Source organism: Ciconia boyciana, chromosome 13, assembly GCF_034638445.1.
Source record: "Ciconia boyciana chromosome 13, ASM3463844v1, whole genome shotgun sequence".
Lineage (NCBI taxonomy): Eukaryota > Metazoa > Chordata > Aves > Ciconiiformes > Ciconiidae > Ciconia > Ciconia boyciana.
Window position 1 is genome coordinate 1,372,556 of NC_132946.1, and position 14,004 is coordinate 1,386,559.

The window sequence follows — 14,004 nt, forward strand, 5'->3', positions numbered from 1 at the left end:
TAGCGCTCTCCAGGCGTCAACCTCTTGCATAGCATCTTATGGTAAAACACCACCGTGGAGTTCGATGCAGCACTGACTCTTGCATATAGCTTTTGTTCTCAGGTGACACTTTTGCAAAAACAACTTCTCATTCGGAAATCCCCCGCAGACTAAGGTTTCCTCCACAGATGTCTTTTGTGGCATAGGCAGCTAAAACAAAACCTTGAGAGTAGTGTCCAAAAGCTGCATTTAAAATCTGCACAAACTCTGCATTCAAGTACTTGCAATTTATTAACAGCATCTGGAGAGATTAGGATTGCAATGTGCCAGTAAAAGTGACTGAAAGGTGTTAATCCTTTTGCGATGAGTAAGATGCTGCAAGAGACTATAAAGAAAGAGAAATGAGTGAAGACTGCAAGTGCATAGCAAGAGGAGGGGGCACTGCCCAGTACCACCCGGGCTGGTTCATATTCCAGTGCTGTGTTTCGCCCCCAGTTCTGTTGTCTTCATTGCCAAAGGTTAGGAAGAGCTGAGTTGTCCTGATCTGAATCTCAAAGGTTTTGCAGAGGTTGCTCCCTTGAAACAAGTTCTGGTCTCCCAGCAAGAAAAAAGCTTAATTCCAGGTAGGTGGAGAGAAGCCTTCAGCCAGTCAATGAAGGGAAAAGAACCTCTGCTCTCTCCACACCCGGCTCTTGCAGTCCCTGGGCCCTCCCAAGGGCTTCCAAAGGCTCCAGGGGCTTCAGGGGTGAGGACTGCATCTGTCTCGCCTGTATACTATAGGTGGCAAGCTGGTTCATGTCCTTTGTTTTTTTTCCTGGCAGAGCTTCAGAGATTGCCATCACTTGGTCCTTAGTAGCTAGGTCTACCAGATAACTGCCAGCGAATTGGATGTGATGCTGTGACAGAATATTTTGAAAAGGCTGACAGTTATAGGGGTAATAGGTATATTTGAATGAGGAAATAGGAGAAGTAACTTTATATGAACTTCCATGTTGGGAGTCTGTTTTAAACAATCTGGAAATGCACTGAGGGCGCGTTAGCGTGGAGACTTTACTCCTAGGTGTCGGTACTGCTTCAAACAGGTACTGTGACACTGCAGAACCACTTGGATTCCTGATTTAATTTTGGTAATTAATCTTTTGTACAGGCTTGTGTAAAGCCTACTTGCCGCTTGTTTGAAGAGTTGTAGCACTGTTCAGTCTGTCAGTAAATACCAGCCAGTGCAGAAGTTTTTCTGAAGCGTTTGAGGGTCAGAACTATAGCGCAGTTCGTAATGTAAACCTGAGTGGGTGCAGCTGATCTGGGCAAGGCATTTTACAATCATCTTCTAATTCAGGATTTTTTATTTTCAGTACCTCAAAATCTAAGGACAACACGTCTTCAGCTACTCCTCCACCCGTGAGAAATGGCGGGCACGCGGGCACTGTCCAGAACCAGTCAACAAGTAGCGCTAATCAGCTTTCTGTTAATCAGCCACAGAATGCAGCAGGTCCTAGTCCCCATTCAATGAGGAGAGGTAAGTTTTTCATTTGATTTTCAAGCCACTAAGTTCCAATTCTTTATGTACTGCAAAAATGCTTACTAAAATAACTTTATCGGTATCTCTTCCTTTATTGCAGACAATGGTTTAATTCGCTTGCATTTCACTAAGGGCTAGCTAAATGCATCTTTGACTTTTGGACTCTTTCATGAATGCCGGTAGTAATGTTACCAATGCTCTCTAACAAAATCACTCTAAGGTTATTGATTAGCAAACCTGTGACAAATTTCTGTAGCTTCCTATTGATAACGCTTTTATTTGATAATACACCATTTTATTTTGATAATGTACTTGAATATTCTTTTGTGCTACTAATTTCTTTCTTTCAGGATTTTGGTTTTGCAATACACAACCATGAAATCTCACCTCTTCTCTTAACAGCTGTTAAAAAGCCTGCACCAGCCCCTCCCAAGCCAGCCAACCCACCGCCAGGGCAGCCAGGAAGCCAAAGTTCTGCCCCAGCTGCTCAGCCACCTTCTGTCTCTCCAAAACCACCTGCTAGAAGTTCTTCTCCTCCTGCCCAACATGCAAACCAAGGAGCAGCCCAGACCTCCACTTCCCAGGTTTCTGCACCTCGGAGATATTCCAGCAGCGTTTCCCCAATACAAGCTCCCAGCCATCCACCACCACAGCCCCCAACACAGGCTACTCCTCCACTGCAGCCCAAATCAAACAGTCAAGCATCTCCTCCTGCTGCACCCAGCAGTGAGCATGGACCAGAGCAGCCCTGTTACACTCCTCCACAGACTCCAACACCACCTGATACACCCCCTCTAGGAAAACATAGTACTAGTTGCCCATCATCACAGCCACAGCCATCTGCTCAAGAAACCTCCCAGTCTCACTCTCCACCTCAGAGTGGTACACTGCCGAGGCCACGGCCGGTACCAAAACCCAGAAATAGACCTAGTGTTCCCCCTCCACCTCATCCTCCTTCTCAGCTGGCTGGAGATGGTATTATTGCAAATCCCACGCAAACAGCTTCCAAAATAGTAACAGGTGAGTGGATTCTTTCATATTCGGTGTCTCCTCAGGGAGTGGAAATGAAGAAAATAATGTCTGTAGCTGTAAATGAATTGGGGGGGGACGACACGGGACTGAAAACCACAAGTGACAGTTAAAATACTAAATTTCTCATTTCCAGTTAAAATGCCCACCCACCTGTTCTGTGCATGAGGATTTGGGGCGCTTCCGTAGTGAGGGTCGTCATTCCTGAGGCAGAAGGGTTTGGGGGAAGTGTAGATTAGCTTGCTTTATTTTTTTTCCTGCTTTGGAAGCAAAACACTGTTATAGCAACCAACTCTCTAGGGCTTTCTCCAGACTCAGCATCATGGCAGTCTCAATTATGCTTATACATCTGTTGCCAAAACCCCAGCTATTTGGAGCAGGGAGAAGGTGTAACCAAGGATAATATATTTCAGCACATACAGAAGAAAATAAAAAGCCAAAAGTGGTCACTGGTACATGTTCTGACAGACAAGATACTAACACAGTGAATGGTTCACCTTAGGAGAACAAAGTCCTCTGATGTGCTTTTAAGTTGGACATCCAGAAGCTGAAGAATCACATACGCTTAATTGTAGATCTTAGGTGAATTTCTAGATAGATCTTCATATTTTAAATGCAGCCTTCTTTTTCTGTTTTGAGATCTTAATGAAGTAAAGAGAAACTTTTGGTCCTCTCCCGGGAACTTCGTGAAGCTTGTAGTTACTAGTTTGAGAGGGGTAATGTTAATTTAAGTCTTGAGGGGAAAAAAGGTAGGACTGTCCTGCTGAGGACAGTCAAAACCAGCAGATCTTGAAATGTTCTCCTGCTGAGTCTCTGCTTATTTTAGGAAATTCTGAAGGAAGAGAGAATGAATGTAGGAGACTAATGCTTTTAAATCTACTTATATTTAATAATGGTTAAAACTTTCCAGTGGCACTGCAGCTTCTCTAGAATAAGACGAATGTATTGGAATGCAAATTATAAATTCTGTTGCCTAACAGCTTTACCCCATGATGCCTTCACAGGTGGGGATGGTTACTGCGAATAAGGTTTGTACTTACCAGAAACATGCAATATAAGCTAAAATGCTCCTGCGCAGCAATATTTTATTTGTAGCTTTATTTTGTATATGCGCTTTGGAATATGTGCTCTCTGTCAACTCTGTGTTATCTCATTACTACATATCATTCTGTCTGTAAGAGATTAAGACCTATGCTGCTTCATTGTAATAGTCCTGTGAACATTAAGTTATTCCTTAAAACAAATAGTAAAAGTAACTATAATGAAGTGAGTAACACTTCACACAAAGTCACCAGAACTACTAGTCCACAAGTCAAGTGTGAAGCAGTGACCCATTTAAGACAGGTTTGTTCTCATCGGTGCAGGCAAACACTGAAGCTCATGTTTTTTCCTACAATTCAGTGGTTTATGGTTGCATTTTAATGTAGCTTTCACTTTAGGTTTTCAGTTATTTTTAACTACTTGGAATTTATTTGGCAAAATACACGTTCATGTGACTAAAACCCTTTGCAGAAAAGCACCCAGCAGCAGCATCTGCATTCTGGCATGTTTGCATTTGCATTCTGTCAGCTCCAGCCTCACTAATAGTACTAGTCTGTTCAATCGCAGCTGCCAAACGACACATTAATCGTCTTACTGTTCATAATGTAGTGGCTTAGAGGTGCTACCTTTTTAAGGTAACAACTGCATGACAGGCTGAAAAAATTGAGGCTGCATTCCTGAGTGATCTCAAGATTTGCCTGCTTACAGGAAAGACACTGAAGTTAGTACTGGATTGAGAAGTCAGGTTGGAAGTACAGTTTTCTTAAATTCGAGAAACTAGCAGTAAATGAGCTGCTTAAGCAACTAAAAAGTAGCTTTGCTTTTTAAAGTAACAGACTTTTCCTTATTGTACTTCTGTTCTTTTTGTCAGTACCTTTAAAACACAAAAGCAATTTATTTCAAAAGTGAATTCAGAAGTAAGGCTGGGGTCTGGATCTTTACAGCACTTACAAATAAATTAAGAATGGGAACAGTGCTGATGAGTCAAACTTCAAGGAAAGACTTAACCTTAATTTCTAAGTCGTGTTTCATAGGTTGACCGTGTTTTCATTTGGGAATTTTTCTGCTTCTAAGGAAATTGCTTTAGTGATAGCAGACAAGCAGGATTTGTTTTACCCCGATGTAACTGGAGAAATACTTGCCTTCTAAATAATATCCAGCTGGTATGCAGGGGGCCGCTTTATTAGCGGGGGAGTTCAAGTTATACCAGGCGAGCATCTGCCGCAGGGGAGCGTTGGCACAGCTGAGCCTGGATGTGGACTGTGAATTACAACTTAGTGCTGACTCCTTTTCAGCTAAGTTACAGGCATAACAGAGGTACGCAACTGCCCTGTAGTCTGGGTAAATATAAAAAAAAAATACTGAAATCAACAGTGTTGAAATGAAACAGTGTTAAAACTGGAGAGATTTAACATCATTCCTTTCAAGTGCAAACCGTAGCAAATTGGCCATGTAAGTTGTGCACTGTAAACAATAGTATGAAAGCTGCCATGCAGGAAAGCCAGTAAAAGAAAGCTGATGGTGAAGGATTCTCTAGCAAAACTGATAAAGGAACTTAGAAAATGTAGAATGTTTTGCAAAAAAACCCACCTGGGGAACAGTTGAAGTGATACTCGGGCTTACCTCCAGCGGTACGCTCAGTACAGGATCATCCACCTTTCCCAGATCAATCTTTTTTTAAAGGATTAATATTTGTTGTGAATTAACACCACTGCATATTACAGAAGAGTATCTGCTCTAACATTTACATGTGCACATATAAGTACTTATTATAGACTGACTTATCTAATTCACAATGTGAAATAGCTGTTTTTAATTTTAACCTTAAATAGTGGAGCAAGGGAAGACAGATGGGAAGAATGGAAGCCAAAATTCAGTTGCCAGCAAACTTTATCATATCAGAACAGGAATTCCGAATTGTTTTCAGGATACTGTTGAATTCCTTTGCCCATATACTGGACTTCAGTAATGCCTCAAATTCTATTTATGGTATTAAAGTAATAAGCCCTAGAAAAGAATATTCTAATCAAAAATTTTATTAAATAATCTAGATGTTTGACCTGCATTCAGTAGGAACTGTATTGGAAAGTTCAATGGTAAGGAAAAGGCATATGATTGGCCAAAAATGTTGCTAATTCGTAATCATGTGTGTGCTAATGCCCACTACTAACCTGTCACAAATAACACTGCTTGCTTGCATTATCGTTAGCGTGGCATGCAAAAAGAATGGCTCTTTGATGCTCGCTCTTACATTAACGTACTAAAAGTATTGGAGACTAGAATGTGTAAAGTTGTTCATGTTTTGACTGGCCAGTTTCACATTGTACTTCTTCCATGCACAGAAAATCCTATCTAGAAATCCATGTGTTTTATAGTTTCATTTTGTATTTGAAGTAGCTGTACCATTGTTTGTCACAAATCCTCCTTTCCTGTGTCACCTCACGCTTTCAGTTACCTCCTTTTCCGATTCATCCTTCAATATGCAGTCGTGGTAGGGAGAGTTTCTGCGCCTGCATCTAAAGTTGAAGTCCACCTTTTGAACCATACTTCGGATGCGAGTTCAAAGGTACCAGCAGGTACTGTTGGGTATCAGGGAGAGCGCAGTGCCTCTGCTGCGTGGCTCTGTGCCCATCTCTGCTCAGTGTGGAACACTCAGAGAAAGGGAAAAAGGCCAGAAGAATTTGGGAACTCACAGAACTGCAGTTTCTTCTGTGTAATATCGCTTCTGTTAGCAATAGTAAAAATGGCTAAAAAAAATCTAAAGTTTAAATCAGCTGACTCTAAAAGTACTAAAATTTTCAGCTGTTGAGGAAACAACAGTTATTATGGTATAGTTGGGATAAAGGAGAGCTGCTGCTGTTATGAAACTTGGTTTCATGGATCAGGGACTTATTTTAAACACATGAATGTGAGGCTAAGTGAAAAGGTTTGGTTTTGAAGTAGCCCCAGTAATTATTTCTTCATTGCCATCAAAGGTCTATTGAACAGTGACTGTCTTGTAGGTGCCACAAGGCACTGTTGGCTGGGTATAGCCCGGTAACGCAGATGCTGATTTTCAAAATGAAAATTAGGGCTGGGGAGAGCAATCTGTCTAAAAGATCCCCCAAGATGATGGTGTTTAATGAGTCGTAACAGTACTGATGGTTTGTTCTGTGCCTTCTGGATGATTTCATCTACCACTGAAATGCTATCTTAGCAGAATATGGGATTCCCCAAGACTGCGATACAAGACTTGGGAGAGAATTTATAGTTTGCACCTCACAAGAAAACATAAATCCTGGAATCGTGTTTTTGTAAAGTTGCAGCAGTAGGGGTGAGAACGTTTAACTCTCCTGCACAAGACAAGCCGTTTGGTGTCAGGCCACAAGATGGTGGAGTTCCAGCTACTCCGTTAACAGTATCTCTGAATACAGAACGACTGCACGTTGCGTGAGGCTGGCTGGCCCTCCAGCAAGGGGCTGAGAGCGAAGCAGGGGAGGCTGCACTCCGACTTCAGTTCTGTGCCTGCTTTCGCCTCTTCCGTGTCATTTAGCTCAGAAACTTTCAACTGGAACATTTATAAAGTAACTTCTGGGCTAAATTTAAGACTTAATGCTTGAGATATGAATCAAAGACTTTATACGATGCCTGTCTATGCCACATAAGTTTAAAAGCAAGGTATTTATTTGGATTCTTTTTATTGATTTAAGTGATCTAAATGATTTTCTATTTGGATCAGCTGCTGTGTTGCAATAAGCAATGCTGTGGCATGTTATAAATTAGCTTTCCAAAATACTGACTTAAATATTTTCAGTTACGTTTTTTGAACTGCTGCAGATTTTCTTCTCTGTCTTCTCCCTACCAGTGCAGTCAGTCACCAGAAATGCAACATTTTGAGGTCCTTCTTGGACACCTTGGCTTGAACAAAATTCTCCTCCCCTCAGAAGAGGCAAAGAACATGATGTTCCCTTTTATACACAGGAAAGGGGTTTAATCTGCATTTGGTTTAAATAATTTCTTCCTCTTCTTGTGGCAGTGCCTCCTTCTGACACCATACGTGTTCCTATTGCTTCTAAAAGTCATAGGTGGTGGTTACCTGGCTGATGATTTAGGTGCCAAATTTTTTTGCTGAGTGACCATTGTGTTTGACAGGAAAGTCTGGAGTAACGTATCACTCTTAAGGGGCATCGAGGAATCTGATACTAAATCGTACTTGCTGTCTTCCATTCTTCAGAAAGAAATGTTTTTCTTTTATTATGTACAAGACTCAAAGGGATGTAGGAGAAGCAACTCCAATGTAAGCTTTTTAGTTTGGCTTAGCCTTTTTGTGTCCATGTGTGCATGTGCACATATGTGCCAGCCCTCTGTTTGAAAAGCCTTTGTTGATCTTTCCTTTCCCTTTTCTTTCTGAGGAAATGCACCAGAAATACACTAGTGAATGAGATGTCACTGTCCAGACTGCTAAACTCGCTGTTCCATTTTTTTGTGCAGACTCTAATTCCAGTATTCAAGAACCACTTCAAAACCCTTCTTCAGAGCTTCTTACAGAGACAGCGAGCAAAGAACTGCACAACCATCTCATGCTCGATATCGACAATGACACGGAAAGCACTGCCCTGTAATGGAAACTCTCAAACTTTTCAAAGGTTCCTCTCCTGGTGGGAAACCTAGCAGACCTAACAGTGAAAAGCTTCTTTTGATGATATGGCAAAACTGTGTAGAGTTTGACTTGTGCATCACGGAGAAAGTGGTTTAGCCATTCAGAAGAAGTTTAATGATCTGTGTCTCAACAATGGTTTTCAAAATCTTGGATGGAAGGAATGAATTACTGCAGAAACTTGCATAGGAAGCATAATTGCTGCTAATGCAGGTGTTATTAGCAGGAATTCCAAAAGAATAAGAAGCAGAACATTAGTTATTTAAAGTGCATGTATTATGGAAATAATCTTTTTAATGTCACGGTTAGACTTTTATTTCTAGTTCTTAGACATTACAAGGAGATGCCTTGCAAGAGACATTCCCTCACTGATTTGCTGCAGATTCTTTTTAAAACATGAACCAAAAAATGCCGGAGTGCTGGTGGCGACTGCTGGTTATCAGTCGCCTTGTCAAAACTGTGGATGTATTGTAGTGCCTTGAAGGACTGTCATACTGTAGAAGGAAACTTACTGTATCTTTAATCATTTCATTGCTACTTAATGATCAGTACTTAATACTTATTTCATAGTTATTTGTATTAACCAAGCCTGCTTTTGTTTATGTGAAACTTGCAACTGTTTCAAGATGAAACTGTGGAAGTGTTTTCTTGTGCTTTCATTGAAAATGGTTGAATTTTGAAAGAACTTTGAAACAGCTGTGTGGATTCGCCAGTTGGGTGAACATTTATAAAATTAAAGATTGTCTTTTGTCAGCTTATGGCATCTTTATTCAAGTTTGTGAGTGACATTGCTTCCAGTGGACACTGAAGGTTACACAATCATTCCCTGGGCTTTTGTAGCTCATGAGTTGCTGGCTGCTCGGCTTGTTCTTCTTTTAAGGCGGAAGCATACTGGGAATGAGTATGTATCTGTTCTTTAATGTGTAGATTCATGTTAAACACAAATGAGTCCAGCTGCAAAGAGAAACACTGGATACAGCCTGTATCATGCAGAGAAATGAGATGGAACAGGCCATACAGTTTCTGCAAATGAGAGGGAGGGAGAGGAAACTAGTTAATTGAGGTAACATTCATATAACTAGTTGAATTAATTTACTTAAACTATAAATTCCTTAATACTCCATAATGCATTTTCTTGAAGTTATTAAACTAGACCTCAGGCTTAACTACAAAATAAAACTGCATTTCATGAAGGTCTTGACAAGCCACATTGCACTTGGGGACATGATAAATACATTTTAGTTGCTCTCTCGTTGATGCCCCAGTTTGAAATCCCAGTGGCTGCCCAGTTGTTTCCTGCTCAGACACCTCTTAACAGGGAAGATGACCCCTGTTAGCAGGTGTAGACCTGCTTTCCTCTGCCACTGCGCTAGCACTGTAACAAACTCTCGTAACTCAAAATTCAGTGTTATGAGCTGCACGTTCTAGCTCTGTGACTAAAGTCGGTGTTTATCTCTCCAACTGTAAGCAGCGTACCTGAATCCAGGGCAGGCTGTGAAGGACTTAAGTACATTCTCAGAAAATCTTCTGGACTTGCACATTCTTCAGCATTATACAAATAGTTAATTGTCTCCGCTGGGATTAGCAGCTCAGGTGCAAGAGTGTGTACACTCTCATTCATATCCTCACTGTCATCCTTGATAACAAGCAGCATATTTCAGTGCAGTTACAATAAGAGCACAGGGCTATCGTACAGTTAAAGTTGAAATTTGCCCTTTCCTACCAACCACACTATCCTCTGTTCCCAAGAGTGCACAGCAGTGGGCAGGGGTAGGAGGCAACGTAAGGCATCAGCTTCATGAGTGAGTTTCACCTGGCTTTAAGCTATGTTGGTGCAGTTGATTAGTTCAGTCAAATGGCTGCACAAAATAACCCTACAGAGGTCTAGAAAGAAACTTGGAATAAAATAATGAGGGTTTGCAATGCTTTAACACTGCTTCTGGAGTCCTCTCAGGTGTATATGTTTGTAAACTCTGCTTGAAAGACAGCGCGGCTGCTTGCTGGTGTGCTTTGGGGGATTTATGGGCATAAACTAGGTAAATTTCTTACAGCCCAGTTATTTGAAGTTTACCTCAAAACTTTGAATAGAGGCTGCCAGTTTGAGTAGGAGGGTAAGGCACTCTGCGACCACCTCTGCTGTAGACCGTGATTGCGTCGAGCCTTGTGGACAAGCCCCGGGAGACGTTGCTATTGCCACGTACCAGTCTGGGAACAGTCTGGTGGGGATGTTATGTGCCACCACTAAAACTTTAATTTCCTGGAGTAAAGCACTGAGTGGAAAGAGAGTGAATTCCATCCTAAAGTAAGGAGTTTTTATCAGATGGTCAAGTTTCACAAACTAACGCAGTGAGTTGTTTGCATTCCTAGAGCTATGCTAGAGCGTTGGATGCATGCAGCACGGTGCACCCCTCCCGCCCCAGCCAGCAGAAGCCTTTTCTAATTGTACTCTGACGTACTGTGCAAGGGTCTTGAGCGGACTGGTCAGATGTGAGGGTAAGAAACGAGCAAAAGAGCCATAGGGATTTAATAAGCAAACGCAGGAGTGTGATGGTAGCTTGCTTTGGTAGGAATTCCATTCACAGCAAAGAAAATGCAGCTTTCATGAACCTGGATTTCAGTGAATTAATACAGGGCTCTAGAGAAACACCCAGGTTAAGCTAAAGACGATAATTGGCTGAACTCTGTGGGACTGGTCGGGTAGTGTTGAAAGGACAAATAGCAGGCTGGAAGGCGGTGACTGACACTCTAAAGATAATTTTTGGAATTCCAGTACATACATCTACAAATGGTTACAAAGCAGGGTACAGAAATAGTAACAGCCGACTCCTAAGGAAGGAATTTTCCTACTTTCTGAAACCTATGAAGGCTGTTGACAGTTGAAGTCTTGGTGTCCTGAAGATGGACTGCAATGGGCAAGAGCCTGCTGTCAGCTGCTGACTGCATCCAGAAAAGATGCGTCATGTTAGCTGGAAAGTGTCAGCTCCTCTGTGCTCAACAGGTATTCAATGGGAGAATAAAAGCTTGATATAACTGTAGCTAATGTTCAGTTTAACCTCAAGGAAGCATTCTACCACTTTTTTCGGCTAAAATTTGTTTCATCTAAGTGATATGGAACACTTACCCATGACCTTGATTTTGGAGAGAAGCTAAATCTTGGATGATGAGATGGACTGTACTACTGCAAGACTGCAGAGGAAAGGGCAGAGTTTTTACAGAATTGCAGAATTTGTGAACATAAAAATAATTCATCAGCTGCCCTACATGGGCTTTCCCTTTGAGTCAGAGGCGCTGAGGACAACGCACATTGTTCCTATTCCATCTGACAGAACGTGTCATCAAATTCTGTCAGAATAACGTTCTGGGGCAGTTATCTGAAGCACTGGGTGGAGCAAACCCCAGAGGTAAGCTACTGGACCCACCACGGCGTTATTCAGGTCTTTAAGCCCATGTCTGGAGTACGAGATGGTTATACATTTGTAGTTAGCTGGATCTTAGAAGCCAAATTTGTACAGAGATGAATCAAGGTTACTTGATCCCACTAGGAATTTATGTAACTTACCTCTACTACATGAATAACACAGCTGGAATAGAGAAGTAGCAGACCTGACACTTGTTCTCTTGAGTGGTCTTCTAATGCATTTTCAAAGAATCCTCTGTGATAACCTTGTTTCAAAAGAAAAACTGGCAGTTTGTCACACAGTTTATCGCGATAGTTCAGCAAGTTAGCCTTGTGTGCTCTGTTCTGTGTTCCCTCTGCTGCCACAGACAACAGATTCACAGATCATGCTTTTATTATTCAGAAGACACACGAAAGCATTGCTACCATGGGAATCTCTTCTTGACATATGTGCCAACGCAATTCATGCTAGCTCCTAAAACTGCACCAAAACCTGCAATATTTCAGTAACTGAAGTCTAAAATTCCCGTTAGCATTCATTTAAAGATGTAGTTACACCTTTGTTGCTGTAGATAGATCACCTGAAGGCCCCAAACGTAGAGCACTTCCGACGTCTTGCGTGTGGAGTTGAACCCTCGCCTCTGCTCAACATCGGCACTAGCCAATACAGATGTTTGTTAAAAAATAAAATTGTCTTAATGTATCTCGCTCATCAGGCAAAACATTTGGTATGCGTTATTGCCTGAGAAAGTCATACGTAACGCTGGCTGCAAAACCAGTATCAGACCTTAAAAATAAAGTCTCTCTCTCCCTCGGGGCTCCCAATAGTGACGTTTCATTCGCTTGGGAAGGATTCCCAAGCAGCAAAACTCTTTATGTGGTTTAACAAAATAGTATTTGCTCGTTTTACGGGCTCCTACAAGGCTTACCCGTATCGCTGCTCCATGCTGTCCACTCGCTTACCGGGCGCGCACGCTTTCGCGGGCGGTATCTGCCGCAGCCGTGCGAGGGCCGCGCTGCTCGAGTGTTCTGCGGAGCCCCGCGGGATCCCCGAGCCCCGGCCCGCCGCAGGGAAGCGATCGCTGCGGCCCTTCCCTCCCCCTCCTGCATCCGCGGGGAAGCCGCCCGCTCTGCCGCACCGGGGGACGCTCACGGCAGCGGCTTTGCCCGTGGACCGCGTGGGGCTGCGTGTCCCCTCCGGGCGGGCACCCACCTGCCACCTCCGCCGCCGCCGCCCCCTCGCCCAGCCGGGCCACCACCAGCAGCCTGTGGAGCGGGAACCGGCTCTGCGGGGGAGAGGAGGGGGAGAGGGAGAGGGAGAGGGAGAGGGAGAGGGAGAGGGAGAGGGAGAGGGAGAGGGAGAGGGAGAGGGAGAGGGGAGAGGGAGAGGGAGAGGGAGAGGGAGAGGAGAGGGAGAGGGAGAGGGAGAGGGAGAGGGAGAAAGAGGAGAGGAGAGGGAGAGGAGAGGGAGAGGAGAGGAGAGGAGAGGAGGAGAGGAAGAAGGAGGAGAAGGAGAAGGAGAAGGAGGGCGAGGAGAGGGAAGGGACAGGAGAGGGCGAGGAGAGGAGAGGGGAGAGGAGAGGGAGAGGGAGAGGGAGGGGAGAGAGAGGGGAAAGGGAGAGGAGAGGCCCGCTCGCACCGCCCGGCCCTCGGCGGGGAGCCCCGGCCCCGGCCCCTTCGCCGCTTCCCCACCTGGGCGGCGCGGTCCCGCCGCTCCCGCCTCACGGCCAGCAGGCTCTGCCGCTCCAGCGCCGCGGGCTCCGGCGAGTCCGGCCGCCCCAGCGCCGGGGCCTCCTCCGACATGGCCGGCACGGCCGCGGGGCCTGGAGCCCGTGAGGGGCCGGTGGAGCCCGCGAGCGGCCGCGCTGGGCCCGCGGCCTGGGGCAGCGCCCCCAGCCCCCCCCGCGCCCCCCCACAGCGCAGGCAGGCAGGCAGGGCGCAGCTCTCGCTCTTTAATAAGTTCATCTGCAGCTACACAAAGCCCCGGGGGCCGGGGCCAGGCTGAACCACAGCGCCAGCACAGCCCAGCCCGCCTGCCCTGCCCTGGGCACGGTCGTTAGGGGAAGGGCGGCCGCTGGTCCGGGCCGGGGCTTTTCACGGGCTGGCAGTGCTCGCAGGGCGGCTGCGGGGTGCCCGGCCCTCCCCGGGAGGCGAGGGGGTGCGCCAGGCCCTGCACTGCCCTCCTCCCTGGCAGCACCTGGGGGTGCTGGGCTGGTTAGGTTCCTTCAGGTGTCCCTGGTGGCATTTTTGGGGCAGTTTCCACGCTGGTTGGTGGCCGCTCGCTGGCTGGGCCCGCTGCGCGGGGAAGCCGTAGCACAGGCAGGCCCCGAGAGCTACGTTAACTCGGCACAAACTCACAGAAATGTCAGCGGGCCCGTGAGCACTAATTGCACACACGCTTCT

General features: G+C 44.9%; 2 protein-coding genes across 5 annotated transcripts in view; one reads left to right on the forward strand and one right to left on the reverse strand.

Annotated features, from left to right (window-relative positions):
• Nucleotides 1-8,973, forward strand: part of ARHGAP17 (Rho GTPase activating protein 17) — a 49,168-nt gene extending 40,195 nt beyond the window's left edge. The window contains exons 18-22 of one of the 4 annotated variants that reach the window (XM_072877568.1): nucleotides 1,332-1,495; nucleotides 1,901-2,518; nucleotides 3,532-3,555; nucleotides 5,620-5,664; nucleotides 8,039-8,177. In XM_072877568.1, coding sequence (XP_072733669.1) covers nucleotides 1,332-1,495; nucleotides 1,901-2,518; nucleotides 3,532-3,554 — 805 coding nt within the window. In that variant the 3' untranslated portion in view covers nucleotide 3,555; nucleotides 5,620-5,664; nucleotides 8,039-8,177. Of the gene's footprint in view, nucleotides 1-1,331; nucleotides 1,496-1,900; nucleotides 2,519-3,531; nucleotides 3,556-5,619; nucleotides 5,665-8,038 lie in introns of all 4 variants that reach the window. The other 3 variants (XM_072877567.1, XM_072877570.1, XM_072877566.1) reach the window with 3 other exon arrangements.
• TEX47 (testis expressed 47) lies at nucleotides 8,940-13,404 on the reverse strand. Its single transcript, XM_072878371.1, has 6 exons — nucleotides 13,294-13,404; nucleotides 12,815-12,974; nucleotides 11,764-11,867; nucleotides 11,326-11,390; nucleotides 10,276-10,474; nucleotides 8,940-9,227 (listed from the first exon to the last, which is right to left on the reverse strand). Exons 1-6 carry the CDS (start codon nucleotides 13,402-13,404, stop codon nucleotides 9,024-9,026), a joined length of 843 nt encoding a protein of 280 aa, XP_072734472.1. The 3' UTR covers nucleotides 8,940-9,023.
• Between the last annotated feature and the right edge of the window lie 600 nt (nucleotides 13,405-14,004).